Genomic DNA, 13,418 nt, shown 5'->3' with positions numbered 1-13,418 from the left:
GCAAAAGTGGAAGAAGAGCAATATGTACCCAGGTTCGATGAAGCCAATATGGTTCCCAAGACTTTCTTTGTATCTTTTATTCGGACTGTCTCTTTCAGTCTCAATTCTTCACTCTCAATTTGCAACATGGAAGTAATCGGAATCTCTCGTTTTGCAAAGCAATTATTTACACGATTGTAACATATCCGTAAAATTACAGCGTTTTTTTACAGCGCTCTAAATAGTAACACGTAATTTTCGTCACCTATCGTTCGATATGGTGGTGCTAGAAGCACAGCTGTCCTCAATGCAAGCAAACGAAATTTTAAATCAATCGTAATTCGAAGCAAGAACTTTGTCTTAGATATAATAATTCGTATCCATCTGTGATACGATCTGTGTTAAATGTTCCATCATCGTTGCATTGTACAGATTGAAGTAGCGATTTAAAACATGTTATGAAAAAAAAAAAAAAAAAATTATATATATATATATAAAACTAAATCATTGTGATCTGGCGAATATGCTATTACGAGTCTGTCTCATAATAATGTGGATTTATATATCTAGCAAAATTTTAAATGTTGGTTAACGTTATTACAGAGACTAAAGTGGCGATGCAAAATGTAAATTTTACATGTATATATTGTTTTATGTGCATCTAGATCATTTTGGATTTGTTATATATTATATGACATTTTTGAAATTTGCAAATATCGCAACTCCGAATCGTCTCTAAATATCACAAACTCAGATTCTTTTCGACAATAGAAAATAAATCATCATTATTACATTCAATTGAGGAATAGCAATATTTCTATTAATCAACGATTGATAACGGAACACATGTTCGTACGGCTAAGAAAAGCATAACACAGAGGTAATTATAATTAATTATGTTGTTATTATCTTACTGTTGTTTTCCTTAATCGGCACGGACTCTCTTTTCTTTTGCTCTTGTGGATATTGCTTATAATTGCTTCTGTAATTAACTCGGGAAATATATTAGCAATAAATTGAATAATTAAGGATTTATCGTCTTATCCTCTAGTGTGACAAGCAATATTAAGAGAGAATCTGGGTTTGAATGAATATAATAAGATTGTAATATAATTTATGTGCCTACAAATAATCGATCCAATTCAGACTATCGCTATTACTATCTCTTCGTTTCTCATCGTCAGATCCAAAATATGAAAATATGTTAAGATTTAGAGGTTGAAGCTGTGTTAGCACAATCAGTTCTTGTGTTTTTTTTAGTGGGTCCATTTAGTCCATGCCTGCAAATAAGTAAAATTAATATATTCATAGTTCCCTACAATAGTATTATTGTTATCCGTAGTTTCGGAAAAAAAAAAAAAAAAAAAAAAAAATCAAATCAGAGGAATTTTACTATAAAGATAAAGAAATCTTACCGGATGTTGCTTGTCTTGTACGGCATCGGGCATTCCCCACGCAGGTGGATCTATTTTATTCTGTTCGCCCGGCGGGAGTTCTGCCAGGTCAAATTGTCCCGGCAATAACGCCAATGCTGGTATGAGTGACATTGTCGTATTTCCGTTAGCCTGGAAAGGCTGTTGTGTATTCACATGGCCCTAAACACGATAAAGTTAATTACACGCGAGTGCAAACAAATAACACATGGAGATCCTGCGAATCTTAATCTTTGATATTACAAAAATTATAATATCACACAAATCTGTTCGTCTCTATCGCGCGCACGCGTGTATGTGTGTGTGTATACATAAGTGAAAAATTAAGCATATAGGGATAGATGTCAGAGATAATGATTTTTAATTTTGTTTTAATTTTAATACCAATGGCTTCTTACCCTTTATATTTGCAAAAATCGTCATTTTGATGTAAAAAAATATACAAATTTATACAAAATCAGATTCATACAAAATAATGAAATTATTTATTAGTATATTATCAAAGCAGAAAGTTATTTTGATCTTTAACACGATGAATTTTTCAAATTATGTGAATTTTTTATTACTTTTATCAAGTATTTATGCAGTTTTAAGTCCTAGATCTTTTTCTTACCATTATACGTAACAATGCACAAATATAATAAATTATTGGATAAAAATAATTGCAAATAATAAAATTAATCATGTAATCGTGCGAGAGAAATGATAGTTACCTGGAAGGAAGATTCCATCATTTGATGAAGCTCAGGTTCAACGTTGGATATACGTTGGTTATAAGTGGGATTTGATCGAAACATCTGGTGCCTGTCGATACCAGGCGCCAGATTGCAATTCGACCATGCTAATTTCTCATTGAGCATCCAACTGATGGAATCGGCGTCCCCACCCGGACCCATGCCCGCTGCCGAATAATTCTTCCACGTTGCTCTTTCAGTACCGATCGGTCGTGGTACTTTGCGATCTTCGATCTTGAGTTGGCTCATTTCCTGAACGACTTGCGCCGGCGATGAGGGAGATATGGCCGGCGAGCCACCGTTCTCCAGAGTCGTAATCAGGTCGATGCCACCACCGCCGGGTTGGCCGCTAATGTTGGTAAGTTGATTGGAGAATCCCATCTGGCTTATCATGGGATCCTGGTGTGGCGGGTAGCTAGTATGTGGTGCCGGTGTGGCAAACGGCCAGCGAGTCGTCTGTGCGGTCGTTGAGATGCCAGTGTTCGCTGCTGGCGTTGCCCGTGAGGGCGTTTGATATTTTCCCAGCTGATAATTGCCGAGCATCGCCAGATTATTGGACTGTATGGCGGACGGCGGTGGCGCCGGTACGGTTGCGGCGAACATGTTGGCCGGGTGCAATCCTGCCGATCCGGCGGCAGCATTGAACATCGTCACTTGTGGCTTATTGCTCAGGTGAAGCGAACTGGAGAAGTCAGGGGCGCGCGGATTCAATCTTGACATACTAACGGTGGTGTTGATCACGGAGGCGGATGGCGCAATAGTCTGAGCGAAACTCTGCATGTGAGGATGAAACGGTAGCAGAGAATGACCAGCGCTATTCTGATTATCGTTCGGCATCATTTTCAATAGACTGGAGTTGACATTCGGATGCTCATAATTGCCGCTGCTGCTGTTCGCCGCCTTGAACAGACTGACGTCCAGTGTCGGCTGTGACGTAGATGGTATCACGTGTGTTGCCGGTTGGTGAGTCGTCGCGTTCCGTGTGGTCAGATCACCCTGAAAAACTGCTGGCCTATTGAACTGTGCCGCCATGCCCGTTCCCATATCAATGTTCTGTTGGGGTATTACTGGTCTAGCCACCGCTAGACTACCGGGCGGCTTGTTTGGTAGTGGATGCTCGCTGTAGCTCGTCGAAGACTGAAATTGTGCGGGCATAGGATTGTTGTGCACGGAACATGATACCACGCTGCCAATCACGTTGGTCGATGTATTGCTTGTGTTACCCGGCTTGCTGGATACCGGGGAACACATTGCTGTACCACGGTATCCTGGAGCTTTGGACGCGTCTACCTGTGCTCGACAAAATTTAAAATATTCACGTATCAGCCCCACTAAGACACAACGCAATATTCAAATATTTGCGAGAAATTTGCATCGAATCTTTTTTAATTTTTAATTTTTAATTGAATTGATTTTAATTTATCGAACTGATATTATTTATATGTGCTAAATACTATCCGTTAAAATACTATTGTAATTATATAAAATAATAATTTTTCTATTACATGCGTCACTTAAATGCGCATTCTCTAAAAATTTACATTAAAAAAATTCACATAAAAAGACATAAGAAACTTTCGATGCAAATTTTTCACGCATACTTGAATATTGTGACGTCATATCACTTGCTCACGAGATAGTGGGGGGGGGAGGGATAAGTAAAATAAATTTAAATAAATTTAGACGAAATTCATATGTATACTTTTGACTCTCCCATTATATAAACGAGACTATTTCTTATAATACAAACAAAAATCAAATAGAGATGATCCATTTTCACAACATACCTGCGGTGGGGAACTGTCAAATTTAGCCGCAGATGGACCAGAGTTCGAGTTTGACGATACACCACCGCCCGCAACAGTCGCAAAATTCATGCCTTTTTGAGTTTCATTTTCTCTTCCTCCCCACATTGACTGTTGCGTGACTTTAGTAAAAGTATCGTTAAACAAAGAATACTCTAGAGGCGTGCTGCTAGGTTGTTGCTGCTGCTGTTGCTGCTGCTGTTGCTGCTGCTGATGCTCCTGAGTCACAATCGGCGTAGTGCTGCGAATATTTTGTTGCGATTGTTGTTGCATCGATTGTTGCTGTTGTTGCTGTTGTGCTGTAGATAGTGGTGGTGGCAATGTCTGCGCTTGCAGCGCTACAACCGGTGGCGAAGGTGTCACTCGAACGGAACTGGCTGACGTCGAGACGATTGAATTTTCCGGACAGTTCGTCGTCACCACGGCGTTTGTGGCTGGTGACGACGAAATCGCAATCGTTCCTGGAGGGTAACTCGACTTCCCGGAATAGTGAGATGCTATTGCCGACGAGGTGGATAAGGGCAGTGATCGGCAGTGTTTCGGCGATATACTGACTATGGACTGTTGTTGCTGGCTGGTTGTGTGAGCGGTTGCCGCAGACGTGGCCGACATAATAGTTACAGTCGTAGCGTGCGCCATGGGCTTCTGTTGCTTTACCGGTGCGGTGTGACTGGACTGCATGACGGTAGTGGAACTGTGAGTCGAGGCAGTGATCTCGGATAGCTTCGCCGCGAATGTCTGCGTCGTGCTGGTCGTGACAATTTTTGTCCCCGCTCTACCAGCGGTCATAATCGCACTCGTATACGACATCGTCGTCTTAGTATTTGACGAGGATGCCATTTGGATTACGCCTTGCGCACGTTTCTCCGCTATATGTGCATAAGTTTAATTGATATGTGATATTTAATACGATACAAAATTAAAATACAATACATTGTAATATCCGTAATTTTTGTTTTCCTTGTTGACTACATTTCTAGATTTTTATAGACTGATTTACAATTTGTACCCACTAACTACTAACTGTAACAATATTAAAAATTAGATTTTTAAAAAGGCTCAATCAAAATATTACATTCATTTTGATGTGAATTATATGTAATTATTTATTAGTAATAACGTTTTGTTTGTCCTTACCTGTACGCTTTTGTGTGTGTGTGTGTGTGTGTGTGTGTGTGTGTGTGTGTAACGATTTCTTAATAAAAAATCGTATAAAAAAAGATTTGAAATCTTTCGATTAGTTTCTCATTTTAAAAAAAGTGCTATGTAATTAATACTCTGAAATTTCATTCCAAACAATTTTACGGATATTTTTTTATACGTAATAACAGATACGAATATGAAAGAAAAATAAAATATTCGATATTACTTTTGTGAATAGTTGTTTTACATTACCTGCGGCCATGAGTCTAGGGGCTGTCGCACGTGGCAAAGAAGTAGGAAAAGCACCAGCAAGCTTCATGCTTGATGAGCGAATAGGAACCAAGGGATTAGTAGTAGACACACCTGAAGGATATCCTGATTTATTAATTTGGTTACTGGTTGTACTGGATGCCAGATTAGATGATTTATTAACAGAACCACCAATTTTCGTTTTACTTGCCTGAAAGAAGATATTAGTTTATTAAATCGCTCTATATACAACATAAAACTTATTATAGCTTTATTTCTCCTGCTTACAGCAACAGTGGAGACGGATTTGTCCCACGAAGAAGTTGTTACGACATTGAGTTTTGATTTCGGAAGCATCTGCAATATATCTACATCTGGATCCTTAATAAGTACTGATATCAATGAATGAGCTTGTTTTGTTGCTTCAGATGAGCCCCTACAAAAACAAAATAACAATTTGAAATACTAACATTTTCATCTAATCAAGATATCTTCTTAAAAAATTCTTAAAGAACTTTTTAAAAATTCTTTTATTTGCTAGATTTAAGATATTTTAATTTTATTTAATTTTATTTAATTTTTCCATAAAATTAGAGAAATTTATGGAAAAAATAAAATATCGACATTATGGTGTTAAAACCTTTTTTCTTTTTTAGAAACATTTTTAAATAATAAAAGAAATTGAAAATTCCTTGTCCTTAAGGCGATAGATTTGATTGGTACATCTTTTTATGTATAAAATATATAAATTTTATATATTAAAGGATATAGAATACCTAATACTCACTTAATCGTAATGATTCTTTCCACTTGGCATTTACTTTGCTTTTCTACTTCGATGTGCGCACCCGTTGCAACACGAATAGCATTTATATTACTGCCACCTCTACCTATCACTCGGCTGATAGCATTTGGGGGAACGGATACTTTCTTAGAACGGAACGGTGAATTCATAAATCTGCCTGAATCATCCGATTGTCCCCTACAAATCACAATTATGTTGAGTGATTCTATTTGTAAAAGATAATATTAAACTATCAAAATAAAGAAAAACATTTTGAAAAAATGTCTTTGAACTTCGAATGTCTTTAAATACACGTATCTTACTTTCGTACAACTTCCTTCCATCCTTCTTCGCGTTTTCCGCTTTGCTTAGGGCTAGTGTTGTTCGCTTTCGTTGATGTGTTTAGAGCATCTCCATCGTACTGATTATTATAAGACTTTTTTCCTTTGCCAGGAATATAAGTCTCGTTACCAGTTGCTTCAAAATCTTCTCTATCAGCGGGATGTCTGGAGGACTCGAAAACCAATTGTCCTTTCAGCTTTCGATCGGAACTGACGGTCGTGGATGTTCTAGTGGTTGTGATCGAAGTTGTAGATACAGATATTGCGCTGGTAACGTTATTTATAATTCGCCTGCGGAAATCACATTATTGGCATGTAAAATAATATCAAAGATAGTCGATATTTCATTTAGTTACATATGATATACCATATACCTATTCTATTATTGTGTAAACACATAAAAATTATGCTGTTCTAAAGTAAAGAATAATTCGTCTTATGAAACACTGAATCTTTCTCTTCTCGAAAATACAATTATTTAAAAAATAAAACAAGAATAACAATTTTTTTCGAGCTAGTTCTATTCTTATACCTCAAAATATATTAAATATATAAATTTAAAAAAATTAGATCTTTTTAACTGTATCGTGGTCTACACCTATACTTTACAATATTTAACATTATCTGTATGATAAATGTATCTAGTCCCGAGTCACGTCAACTTATTTTTTCCCTTATTACTTTAATAATTTTGAGTATTCTTACTTTTCCAAAGTGTTATTTTGGGATTTTGTCGCTATATTTTGAGATAAATTGGTGTTTTGTGAAAGAAGGGTCTTGGACGAACGCTGTGGGGACGTATCCTTATCGTTGTTATTAGGACTATTGTTCTTCTTTTTCTTCTTTTCCTTCTTTTTCTCTCTCGCTTTTACATCATTACTACTACAGCTTCCCTGACTGTTTGCATCTATTCCACTGTCACCCTCTTCTCTATCGGGATCTTCCGGACTTCTGTTTACAGGAGATGGCACGCTCTCCATTCTCTCATCGCCACCCTCATGCTCGCTGTCATCCGCTCGATCGCATTCTTCGTCTGATTTCTTTCCACTTTCCTCCTTATCTTCAAAAACGGTTTCGTTCTTCTTATATTCTTCATGAAGTTTACGTTTCTCCTCCTTCTTCTCAAGCTTCTTCTTTTTCTTTCTCTCTCGTCTACGTGCAGCAGCCGCTTTCTTCGATTCTTCTCTATTTTTTTCCATATCGAGTTCTTCCAACAATATACTTGCATTCTTATTCGCTTTAGCGGCTTGCGTCTCTTTGGCAGCTCTTATAACTTTCACGCATTCATGACATTTTTCCAAAAGTTCCTTATCGCTAACTGTAGCTATGTATCTCGTCATTTCTTGATCGCTTGGGAATTGCGTTACATGATTCACCATCCATTTGACCACTTTAATATGACCCTTTCGGAATGCGGCCATTAGGCAGGAAACCTAATCGTTATAAAATATATTTTACGTACATATTTTATTTCTAATATCAGAAAAAAAACATAAGATTCTTTTTTCATTCCAAGTTCTGAATTGACGTACATTGATCATACAATAAATCAGCGTGAGATAGCTATAGTTTGTTTCACTCTAACTTACTGCATTCAAAATTCTTCGAAAAAGAACATATTCTACTATTACACAAGCCTCTCGTCGAAGAACACATTGTCGTGCGTACCTTACGATTATCTTGTGAATCAATATCGGCACCTGCATGAAACAGCAAATCCACAACATTAAGGTGTCCTCCATTTGCAGCTAACCATAATGGACTGTTCCCTTTTTTATTTTTTACCTCGACTTGGGTTCCCCTGAGGAAAAAAAGAACAAATTCCGTTTAAACTGTCATTTCATAATGCGACACATGAAATACAGGAGTACATTACCTCGATAATAAGAGTTCTACGAAACGGCAGTGTCCTTTATCAGCAGCAATTGTGAGGGCAGTATCACGAGATGACGGTACAGGCGTAGCATTAACGTCTGCGCCTTTAGTAAGTAACACACGTCCAACTTCGACGTATCCACCACTAGCGGCCTCCATTAATGGCGTCAAACCCGTCTTTAAAAAAAAAACAAAAAAAGTTATTATTTTGCACAATAATGTAAAAATTCACTACTTAAACATTAGATATGTTACTTTAGCTCGATGTTCAACATTGGCTTTTCGGTCGAGAAGAAGACTAACAACCTCGTGTCTTCCTTGAAAGCATGCGAGTGTCAATGCTGTGTTACGATTCGTCTCGATTTGCGCATTAATATCACTCCCCATATCCAATAGTAATTTAACTGCCGCTGTACATTAAAATACCATATATATTTCTTTTAGTGTTTCAGTCATGACGGAAGGTTCTTTACGTCTGACAGATTGGAATTTGTTATTATCAAGTACTATTTATGAATAATAAGCAATTTCAAATTTTCTTACCGGTATGACCATTCATAGCTGCTAACATTAGCGGAGATATGCCTAATTTCGAACCAGTTCGTGAATTAATTTCGGCACCATGGCTCAGTAGAAGCTTTATTATGTTTACATAACCACCGGATGCAGCCAAACTCAAGGGGGTATAATCAGAAACGTTGCGATGTTCTTTGTTTGCGCCGCGGTTGAGTAGAAGCTCAACTACTTCGTATCTACCACCGCTGCATGCGAGAGACAGTGGTGTGTCCTTGGTACGTTCAGATTGTGCTTCTATGTCAGCTCCATGATTGAGTAGAATTTCAACTACTTTTTGATGACCAGCTGTTGCGGCCAAAATAAGCGGCGTAAATCCTTTCTTGTCTCTATGTTCTACAAGGAAATGGAGTCAGCTTGATAAAAGTTTTTCTATATTCCATAATGCAGGCAACAAATATTTCTTATATATACTAGAAAATTCGATGTATTAAATTCAGTACGATTTCACGTAACGATGTACATTTCACTTACCTATATCTGCACCGCGACTCAGAAGAAGTTCTACAAGATCTTCATGCCCTCCCGCACAAGCCAAAGTCAGCGCAGTATCGTGATTGCTGTCAGTTTCTGAATCAACATCTATACACGAAAACGGAGCGGGTGGAACTTGGTTAGACGCATATCCACCGACCGTTGGGACTCCTATTTTGTACATTGATCAATAATTAAACAATGAGGACACTCTTGGCAATTTATTTTGAGCATCATCGCATGACATTATCATGGCATGCGATTAAAACGGAAATCACAGTGTCGCACAATTCTCACCTGTCGCTGGATCTAGCTGATAATTTTGCGCAGGAAAGTTAGGAGTTTGTTGAGCATTGGCAGTTTGTTGTTGCTGGCAAGATTGTTGCTGAGACAAGAGAGGATATCTGGCCTTCTTACCCTTGCCGGTTGTTGGTGCGGTATATACTTGTTTCTTGTCAGAGGTAGCAACGTTCGCAGTTGTTGTAGTAACGGGTGCTTGAGTCTGAGTAGCAACTTGAACTTGATTAGTGCTGCAAGTTGTGGATTGCACATAATTACTTGATTGATGAGGAGGTATATTATCTATTATCCCCGGTGCGCCACTTACAGCTGGTAATGTTTGTGTAGGAAATGCTAGTAATGAAAAAGTAAATGAAAAATTATTCACTTGTGAGAAATTCAGTGACATTATAGATGTGCTAATGATGAACGTACACAACTTACTTATTTGGGAGGACTGAAGCAACAATTGAGGTTGAAAAGTATCGCTGCTAATATGTTGCATACATTCGCGAAAATGTATGCTACCTTGGCGGAAGCCTTCCTCGAAGGCCCTCAGACGATTCTTCAGCGTCGGATTTTGCAAGGATTGCGTACTTGTTAGTTGTAAACCCGCTGATATGTCTGCCTCTATTTGGACACCAGCGCTCGTCACTTGCAATGACGGTAAGGCCGGTAAAGAAACCGAAGGTACTGACAGCACAGGAGTAAAATATTCTTGGGATACGTGAGGACTTCCGCTTTGTTGAACTATTTGTGTAGTATGCAAATGTTGCTGTTGTTCCTTGTTATTCGATACATCCAATCTTTTTAATTCGAGCTTCTCTTGATCTTCTGTTGCTATATCAAAATGGAATAATGAAAGGTTAAATTATTTTCACTATTATTTTCCTTTTTAAACTTCATAAAAATATTTACTGTCAACTGGATCGTCGAAACTGATGGAACGAAAAATTTCAAACGCATCATCGATAGGAATATCCGTGCCGTCCTCTAATTTCAATACTCTCTCGTTAGGGGAGAAAGTTTTAGATTTCTGAGCGCCAGTAAAAAACGCGCACGCGCTTTCTCTGTATTTTCGCGTCAATTCAGGATCCGTTTGCTCAGGAAGATTTTCTTGCGCTGTTTGCTATTAAAAATGTGTTTTTTCAAACATGTGTTTCAATACGAAAATAACCGGTTAAATAATCATTTAATAATATAATTACCTGATTGTGCAAATGATGATGCGTAGGATGCAAGTGCGACATCAATTGAGTGGGCATAAGTATGCTACCAGTGCTATTAGCAACTATATTGGTTTGCTGTGAATGAGTTTGTTGGTGAGATTGTTGCGGCGGTTGCGATTGTGGCTGCTGCGATTGTTGTATCTGTATTAAAAAAACAAAAATCATTTTTAAAAAAGTCTACATCGATGCCATTACGATTTGTAATTGTGAGCACTTCACATGTATCAGCTTGTATTCATGTCCATTATTTCCTTCGCCTCCTCCCCTTTTTTTAAATAGACAGAAAATGAAAGATAACAGAAAAAGAAAAATTGACGCATGTCAAATCAATGTTCAAAATTACAAATCTTGGATAGCATTCGACGTGTGTTAAATTCAATTGTTGTCTCATGCGTAAACAGATTTTTGAAGTCAAAATAAGAAAAAAAAAAAATCCACCTGCACTTGATCCAATTGAAGTTGCAATTGTTGATTTAATTGCTGTAGCTGCTGAACTTGTTGCACTTGATAAGAAGGATGTTGACGTTGTTTCTGTTGATATTGTTGATGAAGTCCAGCCATTATAGTTGCTTGTGTCTGCTGTAATTTTGCCATCCCCATACTAGACGTAGCTTTTCGTACATTTTTCCCTTCTTTTTTTGATACGGGTTTAGCTTTCGGACGATCGCTTATAGCAGTATTTTGGCTGACGTCGCTGCTTGCAGTAATAGGTGATTGAGAAACGGCTATAACGGTTGGAGGTGTAGAAATGCTCGGCGGACTTGGCGTAGTTGTTGAAGAAGTAGCACTAATGAGTGATACGGTAGTAGTAGTTGTAACAGGTAATGGCGCGAGAGACAAGGGAGGTGAGGAAGGAAATGTATTTGTGGGGAACGTTTCCGTCGCAGTTGGAACCACGGAAAGCGTTTTCTGGAACTGTGCAGCTTGCATCCCCATTATTTTACCATCAAGATAAGCGCTGCACACCAACGCTGCGTCGTTAGTGTGCACTCCTGGATACGTCAGTGAACCACCAGACATACCGGTTGTATTGCAAACTAAACCTTTCAAAAAAAATTATAGAAAAATTTCACGTTGAAAACATTAACATATATAATCATAAACATTTAATATAAATGTTTATTTCGATAAAATAAAGTGAAGAAAATACCATGAGGAGATGTCGACTGAGCTGGCAAATCAATATTCAACATGCTCGGTAATAATGCGTCCGTCTCGCTAGGATCTTGTTGCTGCTGTTGAGATTGATTAATAATTGAATTTCGTGGACCAGAAAACAAATGTCCTGCACCTTTAATTTGTAGTTCTCGTTCTACCCTCTGAAAGATACCATTATACAACTTGACAAAGAGACTATATGAAACCGTGCATACACACGCACATATAGATAGTATAAAATACAATATAATTATAAAAAATGCATTATATTTGAACATTTTTTGTCTATTTGGATTTTGTGTCTGCGTATACATCATATAAATATATAAAAAAATATATATAAAAAAATAATATTTTTAGATGAATTAAGCATATATAAATGCTGTTACAATTAATCAAAGATTCTTATAATATATAAATGTTTTGTGTTTTTAAATATATAAACTTTGTTGTTGGGGAATTTTGTCGAGAATTAATACAAAGGACGTACTTGCAGTTCTTCAAGTATTTGTTGCTTGTGAAGGATTTGCTCTTGCCTAGTTACAGCTTTCCGACTTTCGCTGACATGTATCACTTGCGTTGACGCTGCTGGCGTCGGACTAAGACTAATATTAGGTTCTGACAAACTTGTAAAACCCCCACTGCCTTTATCAAGAATATTAGTATCGTCCTTAATAGTAGTAGTTGATTCTCCTGCGGGCTGTGAACGAACTTGTTGCGCTTCGGCAGAAGTAAGGCTCATATCGGGCATCATAGTCACTGATCGATTTTTTCTTAACAATGACTTTTGCGTATTATGTTTGGGTTGAAGATTTTGCGCTTGTTGTTGTTCGGCAGCTTGTTGTTGTTGTTGTTGTTGTTGCTGCTGCTGCTGCTGTGGTTGCGTAGATGTTTGTTGAGAGTGAGGTACGTGTTGTTGATGACTTATATGTTGTGGTTGTTGCTGTTGCAGTTGTGGCTGTTGTTGTTGCTGTTGCTGCTGCTGTTGCGGTAACAGCATGGGTGCAGGTGCAGCACTATGAGGAGCACTCATCATAATACTATGAGGATAATCCAATAATAGTTGAACAACAGGAGTATGACCCCCTTTTGCCGCTTCTATCAGCATAGTAGAGTTATCCTATAATTTATTTCATTGGGTTATATCAATACAAATATAATTAATGTCTTGAAAAGATTGTATAGAAAATATTAGGTGTGGGAAAAAGTTCGTGGCGTTTTTCCCGTTACATCTAAAACGCCACAAACTTTTTCCCGCACCTAATATTAAAATACTGTACGAATGTTGCACAGAATTGAGAAATTGGTAATATCATATATCACGCAATGTGTCAATCTTACTGAGAGATATTACTGAGAGAC

At 37.7% G+C, this 13,418-nt stretch overlaps 1 protein-coding gene across 3 annotated transcripts in view; it reads right to left on the bottom strand.

Moving 5' to 3' along the window:
• Nucleotides 1–1,067: 1,067 nt before the first annotated feature.
• LOC108691961 (ankyrin repeat domain-containing protein 17) overlaps nt 1,068–13,418 on the bottom strand; it is a 23,141-nt gene continuing 10,790 nt past the window's right edge. For 2 of the 3 annotated variants that reach the window (XM_018199957.1, XM_018199959.1), the window contains exons 8-28: nt 12,547–13,176; nt 12,049–12,217; nt 11,337–11,941; nt 10,878–11,039; nt 10,588–10,798; nt 10,114–10,509; nt 9,688–10,023; nt 9,391–9,561; nt 8,887–9,252; nt 8,599–8,753; nt 8,345–8,520; nt 8,137–8,269; nt 7,174–7,901; nt 6,451–6,759; nt 6,131–6,325; nt 5,632–5,779; nt 5,347–5,554; nt 3,934–4,820; nt 2,126–3,436; nt 1,395–1,574; nt 1,068–1,259 (exon numbers count right to left, since the gene is read on the bottom strand). In XM_018199957.1, the coding sequence (XP_018055446.1) occupies nt 1,236–1,259; nt 1,395–1,574; nt 2,126–3,436; nt 3,934–4,820; nt 5,347–5,554; nt 5,632–5,779; nt 6,131–6,325; nt 6,451–6,759; nt 7,174–7,901; nt 8,137–8,269; nt 8,345–8,520; nt 8,599–8,753; nt 8,887–9,252; nt 9,391–9,561; nt 9,688–10,023; nt 10,114–10,509; nt 10,588–10,798; nt 10,878–11,039; nt 11,337–11,941; nt 12,049–12,217; nt 12,547–13,176 (7,500 nt within the window). In that variant the 3' untranslated portion in view covers nt 1,068–1,235. The remainder of the gene's footprint in view (nt 1,260–1,394; nt 1,575–2,125; nt 3,437–3,933; nt 4,821–5,346; nt 5,555–5,631; nt 5,780–6,130; nt 6,326–6,450; nt 6,760–7,173; nt 7,902–8,136; nt 8,270–8,344; nt 8,521–8,598; nt 8,754–8,886; nt 9,253–9,390; nt 9,562–9,687; nt 10,024–10,113; nt 10,510–10,587; nt 10,799–10,877; nt 11,040–11,336; nt 11,942–12,048; nt 12,218–12,546; nt 13,177–13,418) is intronic. The other variant, XM_018199958.1, reaches the window with a different exon arrangement.

Source organism: Atta colombica, unplaced genomic scaffold (genome assembly GCF_001594045.1).
Source record: "Atta colombica isolate Treedump-2 unplaced genomic scaffold, Acol1.0 scaffold55, whole genome shotgun sequence".
Classification (NCBI taxonomy): Eukaryota; Metazoa; Arthropoda; class Insecta; order Hymenoptera; family Formicidae; genus Atta; species Atta colombica.
This window is presented reverse-complemented; position numbering and strand designations above follow the sequence as displayed.